Consider the following 27,731-nt stretch of genomic DNA (forward strand, 5'->3'; position numbering starts at 1 on the left):
CCGCCAAGAGTCGCGGCCGCCGCTGTATTCCGGGTAATATTCTAGATAGGGGTCATAGGACGAGGCCATCAAGCAAGACAACGCCCTTCGATCTTCCGTAGGCCCATAGCAACTGCTACTCGTAAAACATTCCGAAAGCGGCTCCGGCCGGTTTCGATCGTAATTTTATTAACAAGCCCAAACACGGAATGCCCCCAGCTTGCACAGAAATCACGGATCGGGATCGAGGGGGCGGAAGGCAAGCGGGATTGAGGAGGAGGATGCTCCCGTCTGCAGCGCAGTGCACGCGTAAACTCTACCCCTTTAGGCATGTCAGCAAAGCCACTCAAGTTTGGATATGGATGTACGTCATACATCCTGTGTAACACCACCTCGATAAGACGGGGCGATTACGGCAGCCAGATCGACACATGGCCAGCGGTCCAATCGGTGCATTTACTGCAACATTTCCAATCCCCGCTACCTCCGGGACCAACCTGTATAACATGATTAACATCATAGCATTGCTTGCATGTGCCCCCATGGCGGTTGCGCAACCAACTATGCATATGCAATGCCGGTGCTTTTACGGGACGTTTCCCGATGGAGGTACACGCGTAATCTTAGATCAGATAGGAGTGAACAGACATCGAGTCAGTTATTGTCCGACGCGGCATGAACATGATCAGAACATCTTCTATACGCGATCGCGTACTAGGAAGGGGGAAAGAATAGCCCGACAGCAGGTCCTCAAGCCGACACCCCGCGAGAAGAATCGGCAACAAAGTCGGGTAGGTAGTTATATAAGGCAGAATGGTGACTTCCCAAACGCTCTGTTCCGTCGTTGAGCATCTGTCACGGTCTCTTTCCATACACAACTTACACTGGACAACAACGTTTCTTCCTCAGCCTAGGTACGCAAGATGCCTTTCATCGACGTCGACGACCAACAGGGATTGGAGCCGATTGCCATTGTTGGCATGGGTATGTAACCCACGATAGAAGTGCGGATTCCGGATCTAAGTTCTAACACACAAGAAGCTTGTCGTCTGCCAGGGTCCATTGACACAGCGGCCAAATTCTGGGACACGCTACGCGAGAAACGCTCCGTCAGAACACCCAAGGTCCCGAGCAACCGTTTCAACATCGATGCCCACTATCACCCTGACAATGCACGCCCTGGTTCCTACTCGTCCCTCGGCGGCTACTTCCTCGATGGGAACCCCGTCGACTTTGACCCTACCTTCTTCAACATGACCCCTGTCGAAGCCCAATGGCTGGATCCCCAGCAGCGCAAAATGCTCGAGGTGTGCTTCGAAGTCTTCGAAAACGCCGGTCTACGGTTAGAGGACCTAGCAGGATCGAAAACCGGCGTATATGCGGCAAGCTTCACTAGCGACTATCAGCAGATGTCCATCTTCGAACGCGACTTTCGCCACAATTATGCGGCTACGGGCGTGGACCCCGGGATTATTAGTAACCGGATTAACAACGTCTTCGATCTTCACGGTCCTAGCTGTCTGATCAACACTGCTTGCTCCTCAGCGTTGTATGCTATACACAACGCTTGCCACGCGCTTCGCTCTCGGGACTGCGATGGCGCTGTCGCCGCCGGCAGCAACTTGATCATGATGGTCGATCAGCAGATGAATACGGCCAAGCTGGGCGTTTTGTCTCCCACCTCGGAGTGAGTAGTTTGCATTCCCCAGCGAGCGAGGAAAACTCCGACAGAACGCTGACGCGGGATGCCTACCAGGTGCCACACCTTTGACGAGAGCGCCGATGGCTACGGCCGCGCCGAGGCTGCCGGTGCGCTGTTCCTCAAGCGCCTGTCCGATGCGGTGAGGGACAAGGATGTGATACGGGGCGTGATTCGCACATCAGCCGTCAACACCAACGGGAAGGTGGAGGGGATGGGCATCACCTTCCCCAATGCGCTCGGGCAGGAGCGCGTTCTCCGCCAGGCCTACGAGACGGCTGGCCTGGATCCGACTGAGACGGCCTACCTCGAGTGCCACGGAACAGGCACCCCAGCCGGCGATCCTGTCGAGGTGAGAGCCGTTGCCCGGGGCATGAACGACACGCGAAGCAGGGAGAAGCCCCTGATCCTGGGCGCGGCCAAAGCCAACATCGGCCACAGCGAGGCGGCCTCGGGCATCTTTGCCACCATGAAGGCCGCCCTCGTCACCGAGAAGGCCGAGATCCCCGGCGTCTATGGCTTTCGGAAGCTGAACCCCAACATCAAGGATAAGGAGTGGAATGTGCAGATCGCCAAGGACCTCACGGCCTGGCCGGCTGGATTCGACGTCCGCCGGGCCAGCGTCTCCTCGTTCGGCTACGGGGGGACGAATGCCCACCTTGTCGTCGAAGCCGTCGAGAGTATGGTCCCCTTTTACAACTGGCACGGAGAGACCAAGGTAGCCGCCAACTACACGTACGACCGAGAGAGCCTCGACAGGCCGTTCCTGCTCACCATGAGCGCACACGACCAAAAGACGCTGCTCCGTAACATTGGGGCCCACCAGGCTATCGCGTCTGAATATTACGTCCCCGACTTGGCCTACACGCTGAACGAGCGAAGGACCCGATTTTCCGGCGCCCGGGGATACACGGTTGTCTGGCCTGGCGAAGAGGCCGCGGCATTTGTGCCCGACCGTTTCACCTTCAGTCGGAAGGCGGCGCCGCCGCCGAAGGCCGCCGCGTTCGACCTCGGCTTCGTCTTTACGGGCCAGGGGGCGCAGTGGGCTCGCATGGGATGCGAATCCATGCGGCAATTTCCCCTATTCAGGGAGACCATCGATGCCCTGCAACGGGTCCTGAAGCGTGTCGTGGAGCCTGGCCACCAGTCAGCGTGGTCTCTGCGAGACGTTTTGGAGGCACCAGACGAGTCTAGCATTGTCGGTCAGCCCGACGTCTCCCAGCCCGCCTGCACCGCGGTCCAGATCGCCATGGTAGACCTTTTCGCGTCGTGGGGGATCACGCCCGCCGTTGTCGTGGGCCATTCGTCCGGCGAGATTGCGGCGGCCTACGCGGCAGGTCGCATCTCGGCCCCGGAAGCGATTCTTGCCGGTTACTTCCGCGGCCGTGCCGTGGCCCACGCGGCTCCGCCGGGTACCATGTTAGCCGTGGGCCTGGGGGCCGGTGAGGTACAGGATTATATTGATCTTCTCCCGCCGGAAGTCGCGGACCGGATTGCTATTGCTTGCGAGAACTCCCCTGACAGTACAACGCTCAGCGGGCGTAGCGAGGATATCATCGAGCTGAAGAAGACATTCGACCATGCCGGCATATTCGCCCGGCAACTAAAGACCGGGAAGGCATACCATTCTCCCCACATGGCCGATGTCGCGCCGTTATACGAGAGGCTCTATGCCGCCGCCCACGCGAACTTGCGGGGTTCGGACTTTGCCTGGCGACAGGCACCCACGAGCATGGTATCCTCGGTCACAGGGTCCGAGGTCCAAGAGTCGGAGCTGTCCATCTCATACTGGTGTGACAACTTACGCAATCGCGTTCGTTTCAGCACGGCGGTGCAAGCCCTCGCCGAGAAGCCCGAGCTAGCCCACGTAAAGGTACTGGTCGAAGTCGGACCGCACACGGCGCTGAAGGGGCCGGTCGAGCAGATCATCGCGAACCGGTTCGACTTGCAGTATGTGGGATCAATGGTCCGAGGCAAGAATGACGCCGTTTGCCTGCTAAACACGGCTGGCGAGCTGTTCCTCCGTGGATACGACGTCCAGTTTGATGCCGTCAACCGGATGGTGGGGGGCTCTCGGTCCATCGTCGGCCCCAAGGGCGGTTCACACCGTCAAGGCCACTGCCTCGTCGGCCTACCGCCGTACCAGTGGAACTACGAGCGGACGTATTGGCACGAACCGCGGGCCATTGCCGACTTGCGCACGTCGAAGCAGCCACGCCATGATATCCTGGGCCGCCGCATCTTCGGGCTGTCCGACCGGGCGCCGGTTTGGAAGAACATGCTGCGTCAGCGCGACGTCGCCTGGTTTCCCCACCACACGCTGGGGACCGACGTGGTGTTTCCTGCCGCCGGCCACGTCTCGCTCGCCATCGAGGCCTTGCTGCAGCAGCTGGACAGGGAGCCGGCCACGCTCGGGGGCGTCCGACTGGCCAACGTGGACATCCGCAAAGCCCTCATCATTCCAGAGTCGGATGACGGGATCGAGGTGCACACACGACTTCAGGCGCACGATTCCGGCGGCTGGTACACCTTCACCGTCGAGTCCATCTCGGCCGGTGGGGTCTGGACCCAACACAGCGCGGGCCAGATCCGGGCGAAACAGGCTCACGACGGGGCCGCCGACCTTGAGTGCCCGTACCAGCCGAGCCAGCTCCATCGGCGCGTGTCCCCCAAGCGCTGGTACCGGTCCCTCAACCGCGTCGGCTTCCGCTATGGCACGAGCTTCCAGGCCATGACGCGCTCGGTCCGGGCCGACGGGAGGCACCGCTGGGCCTCGTCGGGCATCAAGGTGTGCACGAGGCAGACGGACCTCGAGTCGCGCTACCTCTTGCACCCCTCCACCATCGACGGGTGCCTCCACGTCGTCATCGCCGCCGCTCACAAGGGCCTGCACAAGGAGATGGCATGGGGGGTGATCCCGCTCAGCATCGAGGACATGTCCATCGCCTTCCCCTCCGAGGCGGCGGGCGACCTGCGCACCGACGCCACCTGCACCGCCTGGGTCGACGACGACGCCCACAGCAGCCGGCATTTCTGGGGCCACGCGCAGCTGCAGAGCGAATCGGGCTGTCTGATGGAGATCCGTAGCCTCAAGATGGTGGCGTACGAGGCGGCCGTGCCCCTTTCGTCTGTCGAGCCGGGACCGCGTGAGCCGTACCGCGTCGTGACATGGAAGGAGTCCGAAGAGGCCCAGAGGCTGCTTCAGGCGGGAAGCAGCGAGAGTGTTGTCGGGCACGTCGCCGTACTGGCGCCGGAGAAGCACTCGGGACTCGGGCAGGCGGTGGGGGGGACCCTGTTGCCACTGGCCTCGTGCACACCCGACGACTTGGCGCGCTTCAGAGGCATCGTTATCGACGATGCCGACGGCTCTGTCCTCGAGCGGGCGACCGAAGAGACCTGGGCTTCGCTGCAGCGCATCCTCCTCCAGACGGCCAAGGCCATTGTCTGGGTGACCCGGGGCGCCAACGAGGGCAGCTCGCTCAGCAGCGGTCTGCCTCAGGGATTCTTGCGTGCCGTGCGCTCTGAATCCCCCACCACGAGGATTGCCCTGGTCGACGCCGACATGGAGTCCCCTACCAGCGCGGTAGCTGCACTAGTTCTGAACCAGCTCGCCACCTTCGCGGCTCCGAACTACCCAGGCGACGGCCAACCCGACGTGGAATTCTGGCTGACCGAGCACTCTCACCTGCTTGTACCCCGGCTGGAGCCACACAACGACCTGAACCGGAGTTTCTACGGCCAGGCCCAGGTGCAAAGTGCCGGCTTCCTGTCTTCCGGAGACAGCTATACCGGCCGAGCGGAAGACGACCGGCTTGTTTGGGAAGAGGCGCCGGTAGCCAAGGACCTCGGACCCCGGGAGGTCGAAGTCAGGGTGGAGCGTGCCGAGTTCACCCCGGGCGACCTGGCGAGCCGCCCTGAGAAAGCCGGCATGCGTCTTGTCACCGGCACCGTTGTTCGCGCCGGCCGCGCTCTCGACGAGGCCGCCCTGACGGGCCGGCTGGTGGTGGCCTATGTGGACCGCAAACCCGGCGAGTTCTTGCGCACGCATGCCACGACGTCCGCTTTTGCGGCCCTCGGCGGCGACCGCGCGGACAGGCCCGACCTCCTGGCCTCGCTGTCGCAGGTGGCCAAGGCAGTAGACGCTCTCGCGCTGACCAGCGACCAGAGTCTCGGCGGGCAGCAGCGCGTGCTTGTCCTCACCCAGGCTCCCGTGAAGGGGCGCGCCGCCTCGCCGTTCCACGACGCCCTCGTGCGACTGAGCGCCCAGCTTGGCTTCGAACTCGTCACCGTCGACGACGGGGCCAGCCGAGGCGAAATAAGACGGCGCGTGTCCGCGGCGCAGACGGTCATCGTGGCTGGGGCGCCCAATGTCGAGGCGGTGCAGGCTGCGTGGCAGGCCACGCCGTCAGGGTCCTCTTTTGCCTTCGGCGATGGCGCCTCGGTCGACACGTACGGTCCCTTGGACGTGCGCCCATTTGCACGAGGCGTTGTGCTCCGGGCCTGTGGCACAGAACCCCGGCGGGTCTTGGAGGTCACGGCGGCGCTTTGGCACCGCTCTAGCGACCTCGACCACGCCAGCGGCTATATCTTCAACGTTGGGGAGGTTTCGAACTCCCTCGAGGCGGCCAAGAAAGACGTTGGCAAATCCGCCGGCGCGAACATCTTGGAACTGAGCTACGGGGATATAGAGGTTCCGGTAAGGCGACACAGGGCCCAAGAGAGAGACGCGGCCACAGTATACTGATGTGATTGAACAGACACGCGAATGCACAAGCCAGCATGTGCAGTTTTGCCCCACAAGCGCCTACCTGCTCGTGGGCTGCCTGGGCGGTCTCGGGCGCAGTCTCACGACCTGGATGCTGGAGCACGGTTGCAGGAACTTCTGCTTCCTTTCGCGGTCCGGGGCCACGAGCACCGAAGCCCAAGACGTACTCGGGCGGCTCGAGGCGGCCGGGGCCTGCGTCCGCGTCTTCCGCGCCGACGCCGGCGACGAGCAGGCCGTCGCCGAGGTCGTGAGGAGCATCGCGGCCGAGCAGCCCATCCGCGGCGTTGTCCACGCTGCCATGGTCCTCCGCGACGGCCTCTACGAGAATATGTCCCTGGCCGCGTACCAGGCGGTGCTGCGGCCCAAGATGCAGGGCGCGCTGGCGCTCGACCGGGCCCTCGGCAACACGCCACTCGACTTCTTTCTGTTGACGAGCAGCATCTCGGCCGTCCTGGGCAACCCGGGCCAAGCCAACTACTGCGCCGCGAATAGCTTCCTCGACGCCCTCGCCCTGGACCGCCGCCGCCGTGGCCTCGCCGGCTGCTCCCTCGCTCTGCCGGCCGTCGAGGACGTCGGCGTCGTCGCAGAGAACACGGCCGTCGCCGAGGCGCTGGGACGCAAGATGCCCTTCGCCATCGACGAGAAGGAGATGCTCGCCGGGTTCGCGGCCGCTATGATGCATGGTAGGCCGCAAGCAGAGGCCACGCGCGCTGTCACGCTCGGCGACGCCCAGCTTGTGCTCGGTCTCGAGCCCGAGGCCATGTTGCGGGCGATGGACGACGACGGCGTGGACCTCGCCGACGCCTTCTGGCATCGCGACGCGCGCATGGCTTCCGTCCGCGCCGCCATCGAAGCCAAGCGCCAGGAGCGCGGCGCGGGCGCCCGCACCAACGGCGAGGAACGCTCCTTTGCCTCTACGCTTGAGGGCCTGCCCCAGGACGAGATGGTGCAGGCGCTGGCCCTCCACATCGCCAAGCGCACCGCTCGCATCTTGGGCCTCGAGCTCGACACTTTCGAGACGGAGGGCGCGTCGGTTGCGAGCTATGGTGTTGACTCCATGATCGGCGTGGAACTACAACGATGGATATTCACCGAGTTCGGTCAGAAGATTAGCGTTTCGACCTTGTCTGATCCTTCCACTACCTTTTCTAGTCTCGCAGGGTCGGCCGCCGAGCACATGGGGTTGCTAGGGAAGGAGGAATGACGGTTTCCGGATCACATCTGGGTTTCCCGCGCGGCTCAGTGTTTTGGTTCATTTTGGTCTTTTGTTTCCGCGCGTAGGTTCCTTCAAATAAAATTCACTTATAATATAATCATGAGCTTTTAAATTCCGTACCACTTCCAAGTTTAACACCTACCACTTATCCCACGCTAATCTTGGGCTAACTTAAAGTATCGCCATCCTTTATTACATCGTTAATAACTTTACTTGAAAATAACACCGTCTAAGACTTTTAAAGACAAATTGAATAACGCATTCTTATTACGTTTTAATTACAGGAAACGGCAGTGAATAGCAGGCTGGGACTAATAGTAGGTGCTAGAAAAGAATAAATAATATGAAGGAAGGTCGGAACGCTGTTAGAGTTGCGCACGCCGATGCACTCAGTGCTACGATGCGCGTCTGTGTATTAGAGATTAGCTGCGCTCCGGTTTAATCTTTTAATATTTACCTGAGTACGGAAACGAATAATCCATTCCTCCCTAAAGCATCGTTTTCTCTTAAACCAGTCGTAGCCACCGTGAGAGAGTACCCCCAAACCCACTACAATACTAGCCCAATCTCGTAGACTTGTAGGGTGACCGGCTGTTACAGCTTTTCCCCCGTGGCTATGCCAGCTTGCGGCGACCTTCATCCGACGTCAGTCGGACCACTTTGGGTCGGCTATTATCACCAACAGCCCGATCAAGCGTCACGGAGATAAGTCTTTGACCGCTCAGGCCCATTCCCCGGTACGGGCGGTTCCAGATGTAAGCATCCTTGTCCAATGGAGGAGGCCTTCTCTGAGTGTGGTGGAAAGGGGTTCGAGGTTTTGGTTCTTATATATATTCTCGCGCGCGCTTCATCTTCGCCCTTATCCTCGAGTGTCGTCTTGGAAGTCATATGTGGATGGTCCTTGCTGGCAGCTTTTCTAATAATATAGATATCTCGTTTTGCCTAAGGTACCTACATCCGTCTCTGTTACTGTGAATCACGCCACCAGTTTCGGCTTTTTGTGCATCAAAGCTCGTGATCCAGGTTTTCTCCAGCTCACTTTTGAAATTACATGCAATTGGGTCCGTGTTAAAACCCGAAAGCTTGTTTGGACTCGTTCTTTTTTTCCTGCAGCACTTCTCTCAGGCCACTTGCTGCGCTTTGCTCCCGATTGCGCCGCTTGAGTCTGATGTGTTCTGTCCCTCAAGAATCGGCCCGACGCGTCCACTCGGTCCTCCCTTCAATTTCCCAACCAGGCGCTTCAGCGCAGCCTGCGGGCTCCGGCCGTGAAACGCCTGATCAATCTCGTCCAGACTCTTTCCCCTCGTCTCGGGCATAAACACGCAGCATACTAGGGCAGTGAAAAGAGTACAAGCCCCAAACAAAAAGTAAGCACCATAACTCGAATTGGCCAACAGGGACGGCGTAAACAATGCCACCAGGAAGTTGGTAATCCAGTTACTGCCGTGGGCGATACTCGTAGCACTTGCACGGGTCCGCTGGGGCTGGATCTCGGCGGCATAGAGCTTTATGCTCACGGCCCAGGATATGCAATAAAGGACAGAAAACAAGTAGATGCAAACGATGACAACCCATCGTCCGGCGCCCTCAACGGCGCCCCCAGCATAGAGGCCACCCATTAGGAACATCGTCGCAGTCATTGCTAGCCCGCCTAGAATCGTACTGATACGTCGCCCCCACTGGTCGGCGTAGATAGTGGCGGGAATCGTAACTCCAAAGATGACAATGGCCGAGACCCCCGAGGCCAGGAATGTCGACTGGTCCGTGTTGATGCCTGCTTGTTGGAAGAGCAACGGGGCATAGTAGAGGACGCCGTCGATGCCGCTGAGCTGCTGCATGCCCATGAGGAAAACGGCCATGAGGAAACGCATACGTGCGTCGGGCGAGAAAACGTCGAGCAGCTTGTCCCTCCCCGTGGTCGGCGGTGCCCGTCGCGTTCCCCTTTCGGTCGGGGCGGCCTCGGGCGCACCAACTGAGGCGTCCATTTGGTTCATGATCTTCTCGCGATCAGCGTGGGCGACTCCGAGCTTCTCCCAGGCCCGCTCGGCCTCGTCGACGCGGCCCTGGAGGGAGAGCCACCTCGGCGAGGGCGGCAGCCAGGCAAAGACGACGGCGGCAAAAATGAAGGCGTACACGGCGAGCAGCGCGAACGGCAGGCGCCACGAGAGAGACGTGGGGATTTCGACGGTTCCGTAACAGGTGAAAAAGCCCGTGACGATACCGATCGTCGTGAGCAGCTGTGGCGCCGTCGTGAGCGCGCCGCGGTAGCGGGGCGGGGATATTTCGCAGATGTAGGCGATTAAGGTGCCAAAATAGAGGCCTTCGCCCACACCTTCCACGACGCGGCCCAGGATAAACATGGCGATATGGACCGAGCCCGCTTCCAAGGCAGCGCCCAGGGCGAAGATCAAGGACCCGATTACAATGGCCCGTGACCGGCCCAAGGCGTCGGCGAGCCGGCCGGCAAAGCAAGAGGAAACGGCGGCGGGGATGAGGATGGAGGAAACGATGACGCCGTGGACCGTGGGCGAGGGATTGCCGACGTAATGCTTAAAGTCGCTCATCACCGTGACGGGTCCAATGATGCCGGTGTCGATGCCGAAGATGAAGCCGCCAAGCGAGCACACGAAGGCGGCCGTGACGTAACCCGGGGGCGTGCGGCACAGTTCCCCGGCCGACTTCCGCATCTTTTGGATTATTCGGCTGTCGTGCCATCTTGGCCGGTCGCCGTGCCCGGCTTTCTCAATCCGTGCAGTCACGATGGCTGTTGTCGCAAGGTCCATGGGCGTTGATATATGCGGGCACGGAGCTTGGACTGGAGGGTGAGGATGGACAGGATGGTATGGTATTGTTAAGAAAGTGGCAGCTGGTGGTTCATTCTCGATGTTTCCATCGGAAGGGGGAAGGCCGGGGGCCGGCGCCATCAGCAGGAGAAATTCCTCGTTATATCCGTATAATAACAATTATCCGATTCCGGAGTCCTGGATTGGCATACACGTCTAATTTCCCTCTTTCGGCATACACTGTGCGTCTAATTTGCCCTTTTCGGCATGCTCGTCTAAATCGCCCCTTTTGGCAACATGGCAGTCTGCATTTTTGCAGCGGAGATGCTGCCAATTAAGATCGAGGGGGGGTCCTTCGCTCGGCGGGTGGGCCTGACAGCCAGAGTATCAGTACTTCTGGACAGGGGTCTAAATGGAGGGTGACACAGGTCACTGTACAGAGGGTGAATATGTAACTTCGTCATTGGCGTAATTGCTTAGCTACCTCGGTCGCTACGTGTTGGATGTTGCGTTAAAGATAGATGTCTGACTTTAACATCGGAGGACCGCTAAGGGGCGGGTTCCGATCACTAAACGGATGTCTTGTACGGATAGCTACCTACCTAGTAACGTCTGAAAACTGGAACATCGACTATGAAAGAAACTGACCTCAGTCAACCACGCACCTAGCATCTTTAACATGCTTGCAGCCCTCACCCCAGTCACCCAGTCCGTCCCCCTACGTACTCTCCCCACCCCGAGCCTTCACCACAATCTCCTTACAAAGTGCCAGCAGCGATCCCGACATCGAAACATCCATCATCGACAAGACCGCTCCGAGCTCCCGCCGAACCCAATTCCGGAACTCCACCGCTGCCAGCGAATCGATCCCATACGCCGACAGCGGCCGCTCCGGCTCCAAGGCCTCGTCGCGTAGCCGTAGCATCTTAGCAAGATACGCGCTAACCACCGCCACCGTCTTGTTCATCACGACCGCGTCCGTTGCGCCGTTTCTCGACCGGAACAGCAGCTTAAGCTCGCGCACCTCCTGTTGGAGGCCCTGGTTTCCCGTCCCCGACGTGTTGCTGCCATCAGCTGCATATGGCCCGCTTTGTTCGCTGTCTGGAGATGCCGAGAAGAAGAGATGCGAGAATCGGGCGTCGTCTCGCAGGCTCGAGTCTGTTGGCTGGGGGTAGGCCAGGCCGGTGATCATCTGCGCCCTACTGGCGGGGCCGACAGGATCCGAGGTCTGCTGGAGGATGGAATATTGCAGGATGCGGGAGAGGAGGTCTTCACCGATGTAGGGGGTGATGTTGGCGGAATAGCGGGTAAGGAGGTCGTCATTACGGGCGATGTAGCCGACGTCCTGGATGACGCCGAGGTTGATGGTGTTGGCGGGTAGACCGAGGCCGAGGCGGTAGCTGGAAAAGGCGTCGAGGAAGGCGTTGCCTGCGGCGTAGTTGGCTTGTGCCTTGGAGCCTAGGACACTGGAGATACTAGACAGCATCGTGAAGAAGTCGAGATTCAGGCTTTGCTCGAGGGCAACCTTGTGTAGGTTCCAGGTGCCGTTGATCTTGCACCCAAGGGCAGCATGGTAATCATCGATGGCCATGTTCGAGAACGGATGGTCCTGTTATTTGTTAGGTGTGAACCGACAACGTGATACTGGACGGCATGAAGTCTTACGCGGAGTACCATAGCGCCCTGGATGATACCCCCGATAGGCACCGTCGCCTGGGTAAATGCTTCCCTGACATCGCTAATCTTGGTAATATCCCCTCTCAGAAGGTCGATGTGCGTTCCCAGGCTGCGTACTCGGTGGATGACAGTCTTTGATGCCTCGTAATCGTAGCCCCCGCGGGACAGCGCGGCGACATGCTTTGCGCCACCTCTGGCAAGTTCGACAGCCATGCTGCCGCCGAGTCCTTTTAACCCGCCGACGACAAGATAGCATGAGTCTTCACGATACTTGACTTGCCTCGGCAAGGGGCGGACCTAGGATAAGGCAGTCAGCAAGCCCGATCCTATCTAGAGAATGAGGTCAAGACGTACCGGGATGCTCAATGCTTCACCCGCGTCTCTGGACACTACCAGCTTGCCCATGTGTGTCCCAGCCCGCAGAACATGCAGGGCATCGGGTACCTTGTCAAACGCGAATGTCCGCATGGGGAACACTGGCTGTATGTGTCCCGCTTCTAGAAGGTCGAACAGATCATGAAGAAGTCTGCATGGCTGTTAGCTCAGTTAAGGTGGTCATACAAGGATTTGGGGTTTCGGGAATGACCAACCGCGCAATACTGTCAAAGTCTACTCGGCGATGAAGCGTCAAGTCCACCGCTCGGAATGAAGCCGCGCGCTTGAAAGGTTCCATGGAAAGGCGGCTACCGTCGTACATATCTCGCTTCCCGATCTCGACAAAAGTACCACCATACGCAATGACATTCCAGGACGCCTCGAGAAGCTCTCCCGATAGCGAGTTCAGAATTACGTCGATGCCACGGCCGCCGGTCTTTTCAAGAATCAGCTTCTCAAAGTCGGCGCTGCGAGATGAGAAGATGTGATCGCTAAGGATCCCCTGCCCTTCTAGGAACTTGCGCTTCTCCGCCGTGCCGACCGTGGCGAATATCTGCCCAGCACTAGTAGTTAGCTTCACAGAACAGATAATGACTCCTTGTCTTTCGAAGCACTGACCTCTGCCCCAATGTATTTCGCCAGCTGGACCGCCGCATTGCCCACCCCCCCCCGTCGCCGAGTGAATCAACACCCGCTGGCCCCTTTTCAACCCTCCCAGGTCCCGCAGCCCGCGAAGGGCAGTGAGATACGCCACTGGGAGGGTCGCAGCGTCGGCAAAACTCAATCCATCCGGAATCCGATGCACGCACCGCGCCGACACCCGTACCCTATTCGCGTACATCCCCTGCCAAATAACCACAACCCGCTGCCCCAACCGAACAGAAGTAACACCCGGACCAACACGCGTCACCACCCCGGCCCCTTCACTCCCAATCGAAAACTCACCAGCCCCGCCGACGAGCCCGAGCGTGAGCATGACGTCCTTGAAATTCACCCCTACCGCGTGCACCTGCACCTCCACCTCCTCCTCCTCACAGACAAGCTCACGGTCGGCGGCGGCGTGCACTTCTACGTACTCGAGCGAGTCGATCATCCCAGGCCTCTCAGCCCGCAGCCGGACATGCCGCTCCGTCGTCGCAAAGTCCGCCGGCTCTGCCTCGCGACCTCCCCGGACGTGCTCAAACTTGGCCGCGTTGATATCCTCGTCGGGGACGACGCGGGGCGTGTAGATGGCGCCGTCCAACCCCGCACAGAACTCGTTTTCCGCGGCGACAAATGCCGGGTGTGTCGAGTCAGAGTCAGAGCGCCGCAGCAGGGCGTTGAGGAGGGTGTGCACGGCAGCGGACGATGCTTCTTCGGACGAGTGCTCTGCCACGTCCAGCGTGAGGAGACGCAGGTGCGGTTCCTCGGCGCGGAGGACGCGGAGCAGGCCGTGGGAAGCGGCACGATCGGGGTGTGTGGTGGCGCGCGGCCCAGGACCTTGCGCGCCCGAGGTGACCCAGAGGAGATGGCATTCGGCACGTATGAGGGATTGGAGGGCAGACCAGCAGGCTGGGGTGAGGGTGGCGGTGACGGTCTCGGAGAGCTCGTCGAGACAAAGAACGGTGCTGGATGCGGGGATGTGCTCCTCGGAGAGAGAGTTGGCGTCGTGGTCGTGGATGATGAAGCCCGCGTTGCGGAGGTTGTTGAGAATTGCCAGTGACCTAGCGTTGGATTGCGTGAAACGGAGGCAGATGATGGTTGGGTTTACCCGCACTTGCTCGCCGTTCTGGCGTTTGTCTGCCGGGTTTGGGATGGGAGACTGGGCGAGGGCGGCGAGACAGCAGGTGGCCTTGGAGAGATTCTTCACCGAAACGAACCTTTCCCGAAGCGAAGCAACGGCGCCTTCAAGTTCCATGTCGGCTGGCGGATCCGTTTCGTGGACCAGTAAAAGCTGGCCATTCTCTCTCAAGGAGCGAGATATGTTGTCGATGGCGGTACTCATCCCTCCAGCTGTGGACCGAGGACCAACTCGCAGCACCGCAAAATCACACTGGTCGGTGGATATGACAGTGCCGGGTACAGTCGCATCGAGGAGCTGAAAGGTGGCATTCGGTACCGTGGAGTGGCGATCCTGAGCCTCAAGAAGCTGTTTCGGTCCGTTGGAAACGAAGTGGAAGGCCGCAAAGTGTGCCGTGTCCACATCTCTGCCATCGAGACTGAGACACGACGCGCTTGCCGGATCGGTGGCCACCTCCAACACGCTCGCAGCAGGATTGGTATGACGGACGAGCTCCAAAACCTTCCTGCACCATGAGCCAGACCCAGCAGTATGCCCAGACAGAACCCGGTTCAAAGACGTCTCGTCCGTGAGGGACAAGTCGACATTCCATGCCAGCCGGGCATATGAATGACTCGTCGCCACGTCTGCATCCGCCCCGAGAGCGGCAAAGTGCAACCCCTTCATCTCCAGCAGGCAACGGCCATCGTCCGGGTCATACGCAGCCCCCGCAACCTCGTAACTCGTCGCCCTTTCCTTCTTTCCCTGCCCGCCCAACGCCGCCGACAATGCTACCCGCGCGACACTAGCATGACAAGCATCAGCACCGCCCGCAACCACCAGACTGTCAATACGGCCCGGCACCAGGGACTCGACATCGCTGAATTTCTTTTGCCGTTGGCGCACCGAAAAGCCAGAGAACTGCAGAAAGCTGTCCAGGCTGACCGGGTGGATTGGGTAGCGCGACTGTCGATACGTAGACGGGGGCTCGGCCAGGGACAAGGTGCCGAGCGTGCGCGCACCTCCCCAAGTCCACTCGATCTCGACGAGGCGCTGGAAGTGCGGCCCGTAGTGATATCCCGTGCCGTGCATCAACCTGTAGCAGTAATCGGAGTTGTGGGGGTATTTCAGGGGCTCCATGACCCCTGGGGGTGGCGCGGTTGGTAGACGGGAAGAAGCAGGCTCGCTAACGATGCGAACCAGGCCAGTGCAGTGCAGGATTGAGGATGTGCCGTCGTTGCTCACGGACCTGATATTAAACTCATGCCAGGGCTTGAGCGGGGCATAGACGGGCGTGAGGGCCAGCATAACACGCACGGCGTTTGTTTCGCTCAGCTCAAGGCCGCGCAAGAACTGGACGTTTTCCATGTGGTAGGTAAAGCTAGCCGGCTGGGTTGAGCCGTAGGCAGACCATTCGTTGACAGCAGCCGTCTGGTAGGCAGCTTCCATCGCCATGGCCAAGAACCCTGTGCCCGGGAACAGGAGTTGGCCGGCGATTTCGTGGTCCCGGAGCCAGGGGAGGTCATCAAGCCGAATCATCCGCAGCCAGGTAGGGGCCTTCCAGCTCGTCCCGGGAATCTTGGATCCCAGCAGATCGTGGCTAACAAATTTTCGGTGCCGCCACTCTTCGCTTGCGAGGCCCTGGTGCCAGTAGCGATTGGAGTGGTTCCACTGGTAGTTGGGCAGGTCGACAACCAGGGACGGTTGGTCGTATGCATTCACTTTGGTCATGTCGACACTCCCGCCGTTGGCCCAGAGCTTGCCCACGGCATCGAAAAGCGAGAGGAGCGTGTCGGGGCCTCTCTTTGCGGCCGAGGTGTATTGGACCTGGGAAGTGCTTCCCATGGCCGCGATGACCTGGGCGACTGGGCCAGATAGCGCATTGGACGGTCCGATCTCGATCAAGAATTCCGGCCCGTGGGGTCGGCTCAGCATTTCGGTGGCTGCCTGCGCGAACCGGACAGGGCTCGTCATATTGCGCCGCCAGTAAGCTGTGTCGGGTCTTACCCCTGGCTCCATGACACGGCCAGTGACAGACGAGATCATCGACACACCCGTGGCCACGGCAGTGTCGCCCGCCTCGTCAGCAACAAGAGCACAACTTTCCACGAGCAACCGTTCATATTCCGCTGCAATGTCAGCCATGTACTCCGAGTGGTATGCCAGGTCCACCTGGAGCAGACGCGCAAAGTGGCCGTCCTTCTGCACGCAGTCACGGACTCGCTCCAGGTCAGCCAGCGGCCCAGAGACGGTCAAGCTACTAGGACTGTTGAAACACGCAATGTGCACGGTCGGCTCGGTGACCAGATAAGCGACCGCCTGCTCTGCCGACAGCCCGACAGCCAGCATTCCCAAAGCCTGCTGAGGCGGCCGACTGACCGCCGCCTGGCCGCGAAGGTAGGCCACCTTGATTGCCGCGTCGGCGGGTATGAGACCCGCAGCCACCGCAGCCGCGATCTCGCCCGAGGAATGTCCGACCACGCTCTCGGGGCGGATCCCCCAATGCTCAAGCACTCTGAGCAGCGCAAGCTGGAGGGCTGTGACCAGCGGCTGGGAGATTTCGGGTCGGCGTAGGTGGACCGGATCCCGTTTTTGGGTAAGCTCGTCGAGCAGCGACCACGAAGGTGGCTGAGGGAGTGTCTGGAGAGCCGCGTCCAGTTCTGCCACGATTGCCTTTGCTAGTGGAAAGTGACTGAGGAGGTGCTTGCCCATGGCGCTCCACTGCGCGCCCTGGCCGGTGAAGACGAAGCCGACTCGGGGCGGCTCGGCGCGCTTCTTGGCCACGGTTTCGGTGCCGGTTACGAAGTCGGTCGAGTCCGTGACGATGAAGGCGCGGTGGAAATGGTGCGTCCGTCTTTCGGAGAGGGTGTAGGCCACGTCGGCGAGCGAGACGGTGACGGCGGGGTGGATAAGATGGTTCGAGATGGCTTTAACGTTTGCCGTGAGGGCGTCTCGGTCATTGGCGGAGAAAGTGAGGAGTTGGAGCCGTCCGGAACCTAAGGCTCCCGGAGTTTCGTCGTCATCGTAGTCTCCGTCCATCCACGATGAGATGTTGCCCTCGCCGAAGGAAGAAACAAAAGTCTTGGAGCTTCCGTGGGTCTCGAGGTGAGTATCAACCGCCTCGAGGACGCAGTGGCCGTTAGCACCACCAAATCCAAACGAGTTGACGCTCGCCCGGCGGATAGGCGCGTACTCGGGCCATGGCGTGGCGTCTCGGGACACGCGGACCCTAGAGCCCTCAAAGTCGATACGCGGGTTGGGAGTGATGAATGTAGGATTTCCCGGTATGATACCCTTTTCAACCACCATGGCGGCCTTGATGAGACCGGACAAGCCTGCGGCAGCTTCCGAATGCCCAATGTTGCTCTTGATGGAGCCAATGATGAGCGGCTTGTGAGCAGGCCGAGTTGGCGCGAAGACGGAGGCCAGTCCTTCGATCTCCAGCGGGTCGCCAGAGTAGGTGCCTGTACCATGGCATTCAAGGAACCCGGTATCGTCAAACGAGGTGATTCCCGCGTTACGGTAGGCCGCACGGATTGCAGCAGCTTGCGCCGCAGGGTTCGGGCTGGCAAGGCCAGGGGTATGGCCATCACTGTTGACCGCCGTGCCCCGAATGATGGCACGGATTGGGTCGCCATCACGAAGTGCCTCGTCCAGCCTCTTCAGAAAAACCGCGTTGATGGCCTCGGCGCGAATATAGCCGTCGGCTTTTGCGTCGAACGAGTGGCATTTGCCAGACGTCGAGAAGGCCTCCTTCATGGGACCGGGGTCCTGGAGCGTAACCGGATCCATGTAGAGCGTCGAACCGGCGACGACCATACTGTCCGCCTTGCCAAGCGCCAGGTACTGACAGGCAATGTCGACGGCAGTCATGGTGGCCGAGCACGCCGTATCGACGGTGATGCTTGGGCCGTTGATGTCGAGAAAGTGGCTGACACGGTTGCTCAGGATTGAACGGCTAGTCCCAGTGCTTCGACCAGCAGGGAGGTCTTCCGGGTCGCGGAACATTGATGCTTCGTATTCTGTTGTCAAACGTTAAACCTCCGAGTCCTTGAGACGGGGTTGACAGGGAGCTATTTACCGCATGAGTTGCTCCCCACGATACATCCGACATTGGTTCCACGAATCTGGTCCAGCGTGACGCCGCTGTTCTCCAGGCACTCGTAGGTGACTTCGAGTAGAAGACGTTGCTGGGGATCCATGCTTGTCGCGTCGGCGCGACTGAGGTTGAAGAAGGCGGCGTCAAAGTTCGCCAGGTCCACTTCTTCCAGGAACATGCCTCCAGGAGATGGCATAGTTCCCGGCTTGCCCGACCCGTCGTAGTGGCTGGAAAGGTTGAAGCGGCCAGAGGACTCGGGGGGGTCATTCTTTGCAATGGATCCCCGGGCGAGAAATTCCCAGAGAGCATGGGGGGAATTGCATTGCCCCGGGAGGCGACAGGCATAGCCGAGGATGGCTACAGGTATCTGGGTGCAAGACATAGAGTTTGTGGGTGCTTCTCCAACGGTGCCATTGGAAAGAATTGAACCTTTGGCCATCTTATAACAGGTTCCGTCTAATAGAGCAAGAGTCGAGTGGTATCACGGCGGATATCCTAGATGCCGACACCACAAGCCCATCACGGCTACATGTGGACCATTATATGCGATCCGCAGACTCAGTTATCTGACATCGTACGTGGGCACACCGAAGTGCCTACAAACCATGGAATCCGAGAGGCACAGCGCATTACGCAAGCTCTGCAAGGCCCTTGGCCAAGTTCTGCAAGGGCCTTAGGCAAGTCCTAGAAGGGCCTTGGATAAGTTCTGCAAGGGCCTTGGGCAAGTTCTGGTTATCTGACGTCGTACGTGGGCACACCGAAGTGCCTACAAATCATGGAATCCGAGAGGCACAGCGCATTACGCAGGTATCCAAGGCCCTTGGCCAAGTCGGCTAATGCTGACGGGAATGAGGATTCAGCTCCGTGGCATCACAGGATGCAGGTGCAGCTGCAGATAAGACGAAGGAAGATGCCACTAAACCAACAACGGTCGCCACGTTATTCGTAGACCATGCTCTTCAGATGCGCACCTCCTCCAACTTGCAACTGAGAAGCTGGCCTCTTACAGCAACCACAAACCCACAGACATTAGTTGGTATGCCAGTTTCCAGGCAAGACGTCGAGTTTCGTACTCTCGACGGCCTCACGCTTCGGGCGTGGCTGTTTGCCGCCAAGGAGAAGGGGCCGGGCATCATCATGATTCCTGGGGTGAGGAGCCATGACGGAGAAGACGTTCCCCATTTGCTAACGCATCTCAGATGAACTTCCCCAAGAGCGAACTCTACAACGACGTTGCAGAGTGGTTCCAGCGGGAGGGGTTCACCGCAATGGTCTACGATCCGCGGGGCGTCGGTGCCAGCGACGGCTCACCGCCGAACGAAATCAACCCGGCCAAGCAGACCGAGGACATACACGACGCCGTCACCTTCCTCAAATCACTGCCGGCTGTCGACCCTAAGCGCATCGCGGTCTGGGGCTACTCGCTCGGGGCCGCTGAATGCCTCGCCGCTGCCGCCGTCGACCAGCGCATCAAGCTAGTGGTGGCCATTTGCCCGTCCGGCAACCCGTGGGGGGGCCACGAGCGAAACGACGAGCGCAACCGCGTCCTCGCGCGCGTCATGCGCGACCGGGAATCGCGGCTCCGGGGCAACTCACCGTTTGAGTTGCCGTTCATGGGCGAATCGGAGGCATCCATCTTCAACATCCGAGTGCTCCGAGGCCGCATGTCCGAGCAGCCGTACGAGGCCGTCCGCACCGGGCTAGCTTCTGTCGACGGGTACCGCAATGTCATCACCGTCCAGACACTGCTGCATATGGCGTCCTGGAACATCATGGAACTGATGCCGATGATCTCGCCCACTCCGGTGTTTCTCATCTTGGCCGACGAGGATGAGATACGGCGCGTCAGGGAGGGGGGCAGGGAAATTTATGAGGCTCTTGGAGAGCCAAAGCAACTGCACGTGGAGCCGGACCGGGGTCACCTTGACATCCTAACCAACGATGAGCGGTTCCCGGCTATCATGAAGCGGCAGGTCGACTACCTGATGAAGTACTTTGGGGAGTGAGGGCAGTGAAGAGTAGCCAATATCGATGTGCTGTCATGTAGGCCTGTGGCAGCTGTGTAGAAGCTCCTTGAACATCGTTTCGAGTCATTGATACCGCGTGCCACGCAGGCCCTGCCTCGATTGCAGCACTATTGTGTGGTTGTTCGAAGGCTAGGATATCGCTGGCCACGCAGGCGCCGCAACTGTTGTATGTTCGTTTTGAAGGCTTGGATCCTGTGCAGGCGTTGGCCCGACTGCAGCACTGTTGCGTGTTCATGTCGAAGGCTGGGGATTCGCTCTTGACAAATGAAGCTATAGCGTCAACCAATTCGGTCGACAGGATTTTGCCTATAAATCTTCCTTATCTAGGTACCTCGGTACCTCTCAAAGGGTCCAAAACGAGGCGGTGGCAGTGCAGAACAGCTGTTGGCACTTCTGCAGAGGTGCGAAAGTGTGCGAGACAGTGAACCCCCCACCTCCTCAATTGTCAGGCCTTTTGAGTGAGACGTGCAGAACCTTTTCTCAGTGTCTGCCTTCGTTCTTGTCATCCAAAACTCTTTCAGACGTGCAGTCTCCGTTTGACCGCCTACACGCGAGCATGGCGAGCCCCGACAAACCATCTCTCCAATTCATTGGAGCCCGCTACCTAGGTGAGGGTCTTATCATGTCGGTCATGCTCACCTTTGAGTTCAATGGCGTGAATTTCTTTGTTGTGGCGGCTAGCCCCGATGATGAGGCTGGGGGCGAAACCCTTGTCCCGCCGGGCTACCGATTCGAAGAATCTCTCGAAGGCAAAATGCTGGCCGAGTTGACGGACCTCACCTGGGGTGAGTTTGACAAGGGAAGGATCGAAGCAAGCAAGCGCCTCGAGAAGCAGCTTGCGAACATGGCCGCCGATGTAGCCCTCACAACCATGCAGCACCTGGCGCCGACTCCGATCCCGCCGGCCGAAACATTACAGAGCCACCTCTACCCTCAGACCTACACGCTGCAAATCCTCACCGACGGCAGCAAGCTGACGTGCCGTCCTACGCCGGCCGGCTATACGGGAATCCCTGAACTTACTCGGTCGGTCTCCGAGGAGAGGCTACATACGATGGGACTTGACATTCACACCACCAACGTCCCGGTTATCAAGGCATCACAGGTTGGCTTAGTCCGTCGTCTACAGGGCTTTGTCTGGAGGGTGACGGTACAAGGGGAAGATATGGTTTACAAGTCTGCTACCAATGTCTTTGAGGATGCTATCGGCGACGAACTTGCGGCATATCTCAAAATCAGAACATCCGGAGTCGAGTTAGGGGTCCCCGAGTTGAAAGGTTAGTACTAACTACCTAGCCACATATGGGGCACTCATTGTCCCGCTTACACAGTTGCCCTCCACAAACTCTCAGTCCCTGGTCGTTATCTAATATAGACCCAAACTAACAATATATCATTTATAGGAATTGTAGAGTCACACAAGGGAGTTATCGGCATCCTACTTGCCTACATTCCCCACAAGCATCACAGTCTGCACGCCTTGCTGGACGGTGTCGAGAGTGGTACCATCGCACCAAGCGAAGCGACTACGTCCCAGAGGCAAAAGTGGGCAACGCAGATTCGGGCGACTCTCGCGGGGCTACATGGCCTGGGCATCCTCTGGCGCGACCTCAAGACCAACAACGTATTGATCAACGAGGATGACGACGCGGTCGTGCTCGACTTTGGTGGCGGGAACACGATCGGATGGGTTGACCACGACAAGTACGGCAGCATGGAGGGCGAGGAACAGGGGCTTGAGAAGATCATGTTGGCTCTAAGAGTCGGGCCTGATTGATACAACGATCGAGGCTCACTGGCAACGAGAGATGAGGCACCGAGGCAGCTCGATGAGGAGAAAGCGTGGTTCTGGGAGCAGAGATGCGGATTATTCTACCGCGCTCCAACACCAGTTCATATATCACGGCCTATAGATTAAACTACTACCCAATTTGAAATTCTAAATTATCTTATAACCTTTTTATGAGTGTCCTTGGGATAGGGCATGTTCTGCGTGAGCGGGATGCGGTGATGGAAGCGACCGACTCAGCTTGCGAGATCAAATAATCGAAGAAGGGTTGACCGAGGGGAACCAAGCCATTTTATCTCTCGAGTATGGCAGGGTCGAAGAAATCTTTTCGGGGGCTGGCAGAGCATGGCATCGTCAGGGTGAGAAGCGGCTCGGCCACGCCATCTGTTTTTTCCTCCCTATTCTCATAGCATTTTCTCGATTTGGACTTCCTCACATTGTACAAATTCTTCAATTCCATCAACTACCTATTTACGGCTCTAATCGGACACCATCCGGACAGGTTGCTCCTCTCATCAGGCCGTCAAAGAAGGCCATGTCAACGCCCTGGAACGGCCAGTCATTGATTCCGGCTGCAATCGGAGAAAGCGCTGCATGATTCCGTAGAATCATAGTATCATGGCTGGAACTGGGACATTGCATCACTGACTGTCCATACCAGGGCGCCTGTAACCGGGGGCTTGGAAAATGACCAACGGACAGGTTATCCGAGAGTGATGCACGAGACAAAGATGTAGAGGATTCGCCACATGTTTCCGGTGGCTCTCTCTGCATTGCCTCGGCCTGCGGTGTCTGGTGCGGTCGAGATACGGCGTTCCCGACTGACAGTTCTCGGGAGATTGGACCTTGACGGGAGATCTTGATGACTCCAAGGTACGGAATGCTCAGTTGCAGGGCTTCCCCTTCACTGTTACTTTCGTCCCCTCCTTCTACGCTATCGGTATTGTAGCTGTTTCCATCCGCGGCGTCGGCCTCAATATCGAGCAGGCGCCGGATCAGCTGGGCACTCTTTTCACTAATCACGTCGTCGCCAATGTTCATGGCCCGCGTCACATCCATGCGTTCCAAAACCTGCTCAAGCATGGCACGGTCGCTGAGGCGCTGGTGAGCCAGGATGTTGGTGGCTTCTCGGTGGTGATGGGCGTCGAAATGAGCGAGCAGGAGGGTCATGGCGGCTAGGAGAGCAAAGAAGTCGACAGGCCGCGAGCACGACGACATGGGGTTAAAGCTCCGGTGAGCTATGAAGCGCGTCATGATTTCCCGGCTCGAGTTGACCGACGTGATCTTGGAGTACTCGTGCACCGAGTTCTCGCCAATCCGCATCATGTATGGCAGGTGGAGCTGGATCAGCAAGCCATGGTAGTAAACGTGAGCTGCCAGGCGCAACGTGTCAAGCACGGTGTCGGGCGACCCCGGCGTGAGGTTGTGGAAATTTGGAGCGCGCCAAAAACTGGCTGGCAAGCTCCTCGACACGGCAAGGAGCTCGGCGTCGATAGATTGTGTTGTCGATATCTGACTCGGGGAAAAGGGGCTCTCGTTGCGTTCCAGGATGCGGGACGAAATGGCCGTTAGGAGTCGTTCGAACTTGCCTAGCGGCGGTTGATGCTGGAGGGCGGCCACGGCGCCCATGGTCTTGTCCGACGTGCCCTGAGGTAGGCTGAGGAGCAGGCTGAGATAGCGGTCCATGTACACGATCCGAAACCAGATGAACTCGGGATCGGCATCCAGCTCCGGGTCGACGCGCTCGACCGGCGGGACGGGAGAGCGATGGAGGCCCATCAACTGGGCGACCGTCATTGCCCTACGGTAGACAGCCCAGGCCCACCGCAGATTGCCACAGTTTACTTCGTACGCCCCCTCCAGCAGGATGCAGATCAGACACTCGAGAGAGCCATGCATCGCTTCCTTGGTGGTCACCCACGTCCTGGCAGCCGTCACCAAGCGGCGTGCGAGTATGCTATGCGGTTCCGAGAGACCCTCGGCCTTTTCTCCCGACGGACTCTGCAAGGTGATGGCAAAAGTCAGCATCAGCCTGGCCAGCATGACTGGATGCATGCCGGGACGAAGACACGGAAGCTCGGCTGAGCGGTACGGTGCGGCAAGCGCCTCCAGAGTCAGCCTGCTATGCGGCTGTGTGTTCGTGAGGTGGGTGTAACGCGAGGGCCGGAGGCTCTCCCCGAGCAGGATCCTGACATCAGCTTCGGACGGGAGAGCAGCCGCCAGATGGTGGAGGGCGGTTTCAGTCTCGGCCTGATCCGATAACCCCGGGCAGTCGACCGATACATCTTGCGAGTCCGGCGTGAGGAGAGATGGATTCGGAGCGGACCCTCTCAGCCCCTAGTAATGACAAATCAGAAGCAATTCTCGCGGGGGAGCGGTTGGTGTTGTTTTGTACCTCTGGACAAGTGTGGAAGGACTCGTAAGAGCGAGGCCTCGTAGCATCAGGGTTCCCCAGCGGGATTCGCCCCCGGCGCGGCCCGCTTTCATCACTCTCATGGCGCTCATCGCGCTCATCATGCCTGCCCGCAAGGAAATCTTTCATGAGGTTCTCGACGCGGGCAATGCGCTGGCCAAGACGCTGGCTGTTCTTCTTGGCCGGAGACGGAGACAGGTCTCCCGGCAGGTCCTGGGGCACGCAGGGCACACGACGATGCTGGCAGCCGATGCAGGTGGCATCTCCCGGCGACGCCAGCATGCAGCGGATCTTGCGGCGCTTGCACTCCCAGCAAGATCTCGTCCCCTTGCGCACCTTTCTCCGCCTCAGGCTTGCTGAGAAATCCATTCCTTGGCCGGGCGACGATTCGGATACCGCAGCGACTGGTTCTTCGTTGCGGGGGTCATCCATGGGGTGTGGGATCACTGAGATGACCGAGGGTGCGCCGTGCGTGGTGATCCTGTGTGCCACGGCGGAGAAGTTGCGAGTTTGACGGAGCCGAGAATGGCAAGAATGGAATGTGGTTGGGGTGATTGCTTGGTAGGTACCAAGGTAGGCGGTTCATTTATCTCCGCCGCGGTCGAAGCCGTTTCTCCGCCGCGGCGCGCATTTGTCAGCTTTGGGAACAAAGAGATAAGAATCATAAGAGTGTAACAAGGTGACAAGCCATGTTAGTTTCCTTCAGCCGAACAATTCTCCGCGGCGGTTGAGCAATGCCGCAGTGCCAGTGCACGCGTTCGGCCATGGAAAACCACAAGATGGTAGGTACTTGAGGAAAATGACGGACTGTCCCGTCTTCTTGTCCGTGTGCCGTCAGGCTACAGTTCCCCAGCGACCCGACCCGACTACATGCAACATAGCGCATAGCCACGTTCTGACCTTCATGTTTTCACTGCTGCGTTGATACCAGTATGGCGTCCCCTATCGCTCAGAACACTGAGAACAGCCCGTCCAACCTGGACGAAGCGGCTCCTGCCAGCCACGACAGCGAGACAGGTACAGGCCAGTCCGATCCTGAGCAGCCAACCGAGCCTTCAAGCCTCCCCGAGAAAGACGCCGGTGCTTCACCGGGCCCGCCCCCCAACGGCGGGCTCATCGCCTGGCTCCAGGTCGTCGCCGGGTTCTTCATCTTCTTCAACACATGGGGCATACTGAGTACTTTCCCTGTATTCCAGACCTACTATGAGTCCGGCGAGCTGTTTGAGGCATCGTCTGCCAACATCTCTTGGATCGGTTCCATCCAATGCTTCCTTCTCCAGCTCACCGGCCTCATCTCGGGACCGGTTTACGACCGGGGCTACCTCCGCCTCCTCCTGGCCTCCGGTAGCTTCATGATCGTCTTCGGTCTCATGATGCTCTCGCTGTGCACAGAGTACTGGCAGGCATTGCTTTCCCAGGCCCTTTGCGTCGGAATCGGTGGCGGCCTGCTCTTTGTGCCTACCGTGTCGCTGATCCCGACCTGGTTCAGCACTCGGATCGGCCTCGCCGTCGGCATCGCGTCGTCCGGCTCGTCCCTCGGCGGCGTCATTTACCCCATCGTCCTCTCCCGCCTCATCACGCAGGTCGGCTTCCCGTGGGCCGTACGAGCCATCGCCTTCATCACCCTCGCCACATTCATCTTGCCCCTGGTCGTCTTCAAGATCCGCGTGCGCGTCCCCAAGCCGCGGGCCATGGTGGACTGGTCCGCCTTTACCGACGCGCCCTTCATCATCTTCACGCTGGCTCTGCTCATCATCTTTATCGGCCAAACCGTGCTCCTCTTTTACATCTCCTTCTACCCGGAAAACCGCGATTTACCGACACGTCGCTGGCCTTCTACATCGCCGCCATTTTCAATGCCGGCTCGACTCTCGGCCGGATCCTCCCCAACGCCGTGTCTGACCGCATCGGCGTCTTCAACACCATGGCGCCGCTCACCATGCTTCTGGGCGTCGCCTTGTTTTGCCTTCTCGCCGTGCACAACGCGCCCGGCATCGTCGTCATGGCCGTCGTTGCCGGCTTTCTCAGCGGCGTCGTCATCGCTCTGCCGCCCGTCTGCTTCCGCGTGCTTACCGCGAACAAGGCCATGATCGGCACCCGCGTCGGACAGGGCTTTGCGATTGCCGGCTTTGGCCTGTTGCTCGCCGGGCCAAGTGGCGGGACCATTCTAGGCACGGTCGAGCCATTGAACTGGACCGGCCTGTGGGTGTATGCGGGAGTTACGGTCTGCGCCAGTTCTCTGATCTTGTTTGGCCTCCGGCTTTCAAAGTCTGGGCTAGTCATAAAAGCCAAGTATTGACGGAACCCGCAAGCATACCTATTTATACTGTGTACTACTATGTTGGGGAGTGCGGATCTTGGAATTGGGGTAATCGTTGGTCCTGTCGAGGAGGAGGATGAAAACCACAAAAAAAAAGAAGAAAAAAATAAAAGGAAGAAAAGAAAAAGAAGAAAAAGGAATTGCAGTTTTCTAGCCGCGACTAAGAAAGCCCATTACGCACATATCACGGAAATACAAATCCATATCCCTCCGAAGAGCTCTCAGCCATATCCGTGCCTCCTAAATTCCCCAGACTCTCCTCGATAGTTTGGGGAGAAACCACTAGTTAGTCGGGCACAAGTAGTAAAGTATACTAATAGTAGAAGCGTGGAACGGACAGAGTACGAGAAAGAGGAGGGGCGTAGAGGAAGCTAACACATTAGGATATAACGGAAGTACGAGGGGATCGAAAAATTTAACATGGTAGAGGGGAATGCATCCAGTTCGGCGTTATATACCCGCCTGGGAAGGGCCGAGAAGACATACTTGGTCGAGGCAGTCTATACTCTCTCGCGCGAGCATTCTGCTTTGTCTGCACTAACAGGGGACGGGATCCTGGCGCCAAAAATGCATATCCATCGCAAATGCGAGGCCCTTGCATTGGGCGGCTGGTTCGAGCATCGCACGGGGTCCGGTTTTAGTCGGACATGTTTGCGAACAAGGTACACAGTACACACGACGCTGCAAACACTTGGGCGACACCACCTTCTCCAAGTCACATCAAGGCCATGTGACGAGGCACCCGAGCCTGCGACGTGAAGCGCTTCGGGCCGTGCTTCTCTGCGGCTTCGTTGGTAACTTCCGGCTCGTGACGCGGTGACGGATCGTTT

General features: G+C 59.0%; 8 protein-coding genes across 8 annotated transcripts; 5 read left to right on the top strand and 3 right to left on the bottom strand.

Annotated features, from left to right (window-relative positions):
- The first annotated feature begins 464 nt into the window (after nt 1-464).
- Nucleotides 465-1,037, top strand: B0H64DRAFT_389235 (uncharacterized protein). Its single transcript, XM_062803323.1, has 2 exons — nt 465-893; nt 1,021-1,037. Exon 1 carries the CDS (start codon nt 486-488, stop codon nt 825-827), a length of 342 nt encoding a protein of 113 aa, XP_062663176.1. The 5' UTR covers nt 465-485; the 3' UTR covers nt 828-893; nt 1,021-1,037.
- On the top strand, nt 465-7,789 carry B0H64DRAFT_337755 (putative polyketide synthase). Its single transcript, XM_062801168.1, has 4 exons — nt 465-963; nt 1,021-1,666; nt 1,736-6,374; nt 6,436-7,789. Exons 1-4 carry the CDS (start codon nt 903-905, stop codon nt 7,645-7,647), a joined length of 6,558 nt encoding a protein of 2,185 aa, XP_062663175.1. The 5' UTR covers nt 465-902; the 3' UTR covers nt 7,648-7,789.
- Nucleotides 7,790-8,560: 771 nt separating this feature from the next.
- Nucleotides 8,561-10,549, bottom strand: B0H64DRAFT_389242 (general substrate transporter). Its single transcript, XM_062803324.1, has one exon. The coding sequence runs from the start codon at nt 10,440-10,442 to the stop codon at nt 8,781-8,783; it is 1,662 nt and encodes a 553-aa protein (XP_062663177.1). The 5' UTR covers nt 10,443-10,549; the 3' UTR covers nt 8,561-8,780.
- A 416-nt stretch (nt 10,550-10,965) lies between these two features.
- B0H64DRAFT_355895 (reducing type I polyketide synthase) lies at nt 10,966-18,734 on the bottom strand (the record flags this gene model as incomplete). Its single annotated transcript, XM_062801574.1, has 6 exons — nt 10,966-12,051; nt 12,108-12,416; nt 12,474-12,645; nt 12,710-13,088; nt 13,158-18,275; nt 18,335-18,734. 6 exons carry the CDS (start codon nt 18,732-18,734, stop codon nt 11,161-11,163), a joined length of 7,269 nt encoding a protein of 2,422 aa, XP_062663178.1. The 3' UTR covers nt 10,966-11,160.
- A 461-nt stretch (nt 18,735-19,195) lies between these two features.
- On the top strand, nt 19,196-20,618 carry B0H64DRAFT_389252 (Alpha/Beta hydrolase protein). Its single transcript, XM_062803325.1, has one exon. It carries the CDS (start codon nt 19,552-19,554, stop codon nt 20,356-20,358), a length of 807 nt encoding a protein of 268 aa, XP_062663179.1. The 5' UTR covers nt 19,196-19,551; the 3' UTR covers nt 20,359-20,618.
- Nucleotides 20,619-20,757: 139 nt separating this feature from the next.
- On the top strand, nt 20,758-22,334 carry B0H64DRAFT_389253 (uncharacterized protein). The gene is made up of 2 exons (XM_062803326.1): nt 20,758-21,656; nt 21,783-22,334. Exons 1-2 carry the CDS (start codon nt 20,936-20,938, stop codon nt 22,154-22,156), a joined length of 1,095 nt encoding a protein of 364 aa, XP_062663180.1. The 5' UTR covers nt 20,758-20,935; the 3' UTR covers nt 22,157-22,334.
- A 266-nt stretch (nt 22,335-22,600) lies between these two features.
- Nucleotides 22,601-25,121, bottom strand: B0H64DRAFT_389255 (uncharacterized protein). The gene is made up of 2 exons (XM_062803327.1): nt 24,564-25,121; nt 22,601-24,505 (listed from the first exon to the last, which is right to left on the bottom strand). The coding sequence occupies exons 1-2, from the start codon at nt 25,011-25,013 to the stop codon at nt 22,640-22,642; spliced, it is 2,316 nt and encodes a 771-aa protein (XP_062663181.1). The 5' UTR covers nt 25,014-25,121; the 3' UTR covers nt 22,601-22,639.
- A 392-nt stretch (nt 25,122-25,513) lies between these two features.
- B0H64DRAFT_455798 (monocarboxylate permease) lies at nt 25,514-27,242 on the top strand (the record flags this gene model as incomplete). The annotated part of the gene is made up of 2 exons (XM_062807320.1): nt 25,514-26,556; nt 26,610-27,242. The coding sequence occupies 2 exons, from the start codon at nt 25,514-25,516 to the stop codon at nt 26,878-26,880; spliced, it is 1,314 nt and encodes a 437-aa protein (XP_062663182.1). The 3' UTR covers nt 26,881-27,242.
- Nucleotides 27,243-27,731: the final 489 nt, after the last annotated feature.

The sequence above is a fragment of the Chaetomium fimeti genome, assembly GCF_033439085.1.
Source record: "Chaetomium fimeti strain CBS 168.71 chromosome Unknown B0H64scaffold_2, whole genome shotgun sequence".
Taxonomy (NCBI): domain Eukaryota; kingdom Fungi; phylum Ascomycota; class Sordariomycetes; order Sordariales; family Chaetomiaceae; genus Chaetomium; species Chaetomium fimeti.

Bases quoted from the DNA above. Each gene is read 5' to 3' on its own strand.
- B0H64DRAFT_389235 (XM_062803323.1), top strand. From the start codon at position 486: ATGATTAACATCATAGCATTGCTTGCATGTGCCCCCATGGCGGTTGCG.
- B0H64DRAFT_337755 (XM_062801168.1), top strand. From the start codon at position 903: ATGCCTTTCATCGACGTCGACGACCAACAGGGATTGGAGCCGATTGCC. The intron at 964-1,020 runs GTATGTAACCCA...ACACACAAGAAG, and splicing joins GATTGCCATTGTTGGCATGG to CTTGTCGTCTGCCAGGGTCC. The intron at 6,375-6,435 runs GTAAGGCGACAC...GTGATTGAACAG, and splicing joins ACGGGGATATAGAGGTTCCG to ACACGCGAATGCACAAGCCA.
- B0H64DRAFT_389242 (XM_062803324.1), bottom strand. From the start codon at position 10,442: ATGGACCTTGCGACAACAGCCATCGTGACTGCACGGATTGAGAAAGCC.
- B0H64DRAFT_389252 (XM_062803325.1), top strand. From the start codon at position 19,552: ATGAACTTCCCCAAGAGCGAACTCTACAACGACGTTGCAGAGTGGTTC.
- B0H64DRAFT_389253 (XM_062803326.1), top strand. From the start codon at position 20,936: ATGGCGAGCCCCGACAAACCATCTCTCCAATTCATTGGAGCCCGCTAC. The intron at 21,657-21,782 runs GTTAGTACTAAC...TATCATTTATAG, and splicing joins AGGGGTCCCCGAGTTGAAAG to GAATTGTAGAGTCACACAAG.
- B0H64DRAFT_389255 (XM_062803327.1), bottom strand. From the start codon at position 25,013: ATGGATGACCCCCGCAACGAAGAACCAGTCGCTGCGGTATCCGAATCG. The intron at 24,506-24,563 runs GTACAAAACAAC...TGTCATTACTAG, and splicing joins CCTTCCACACTTGTCCAGAG to GGGCTGAGAGGGTCCGCTCC.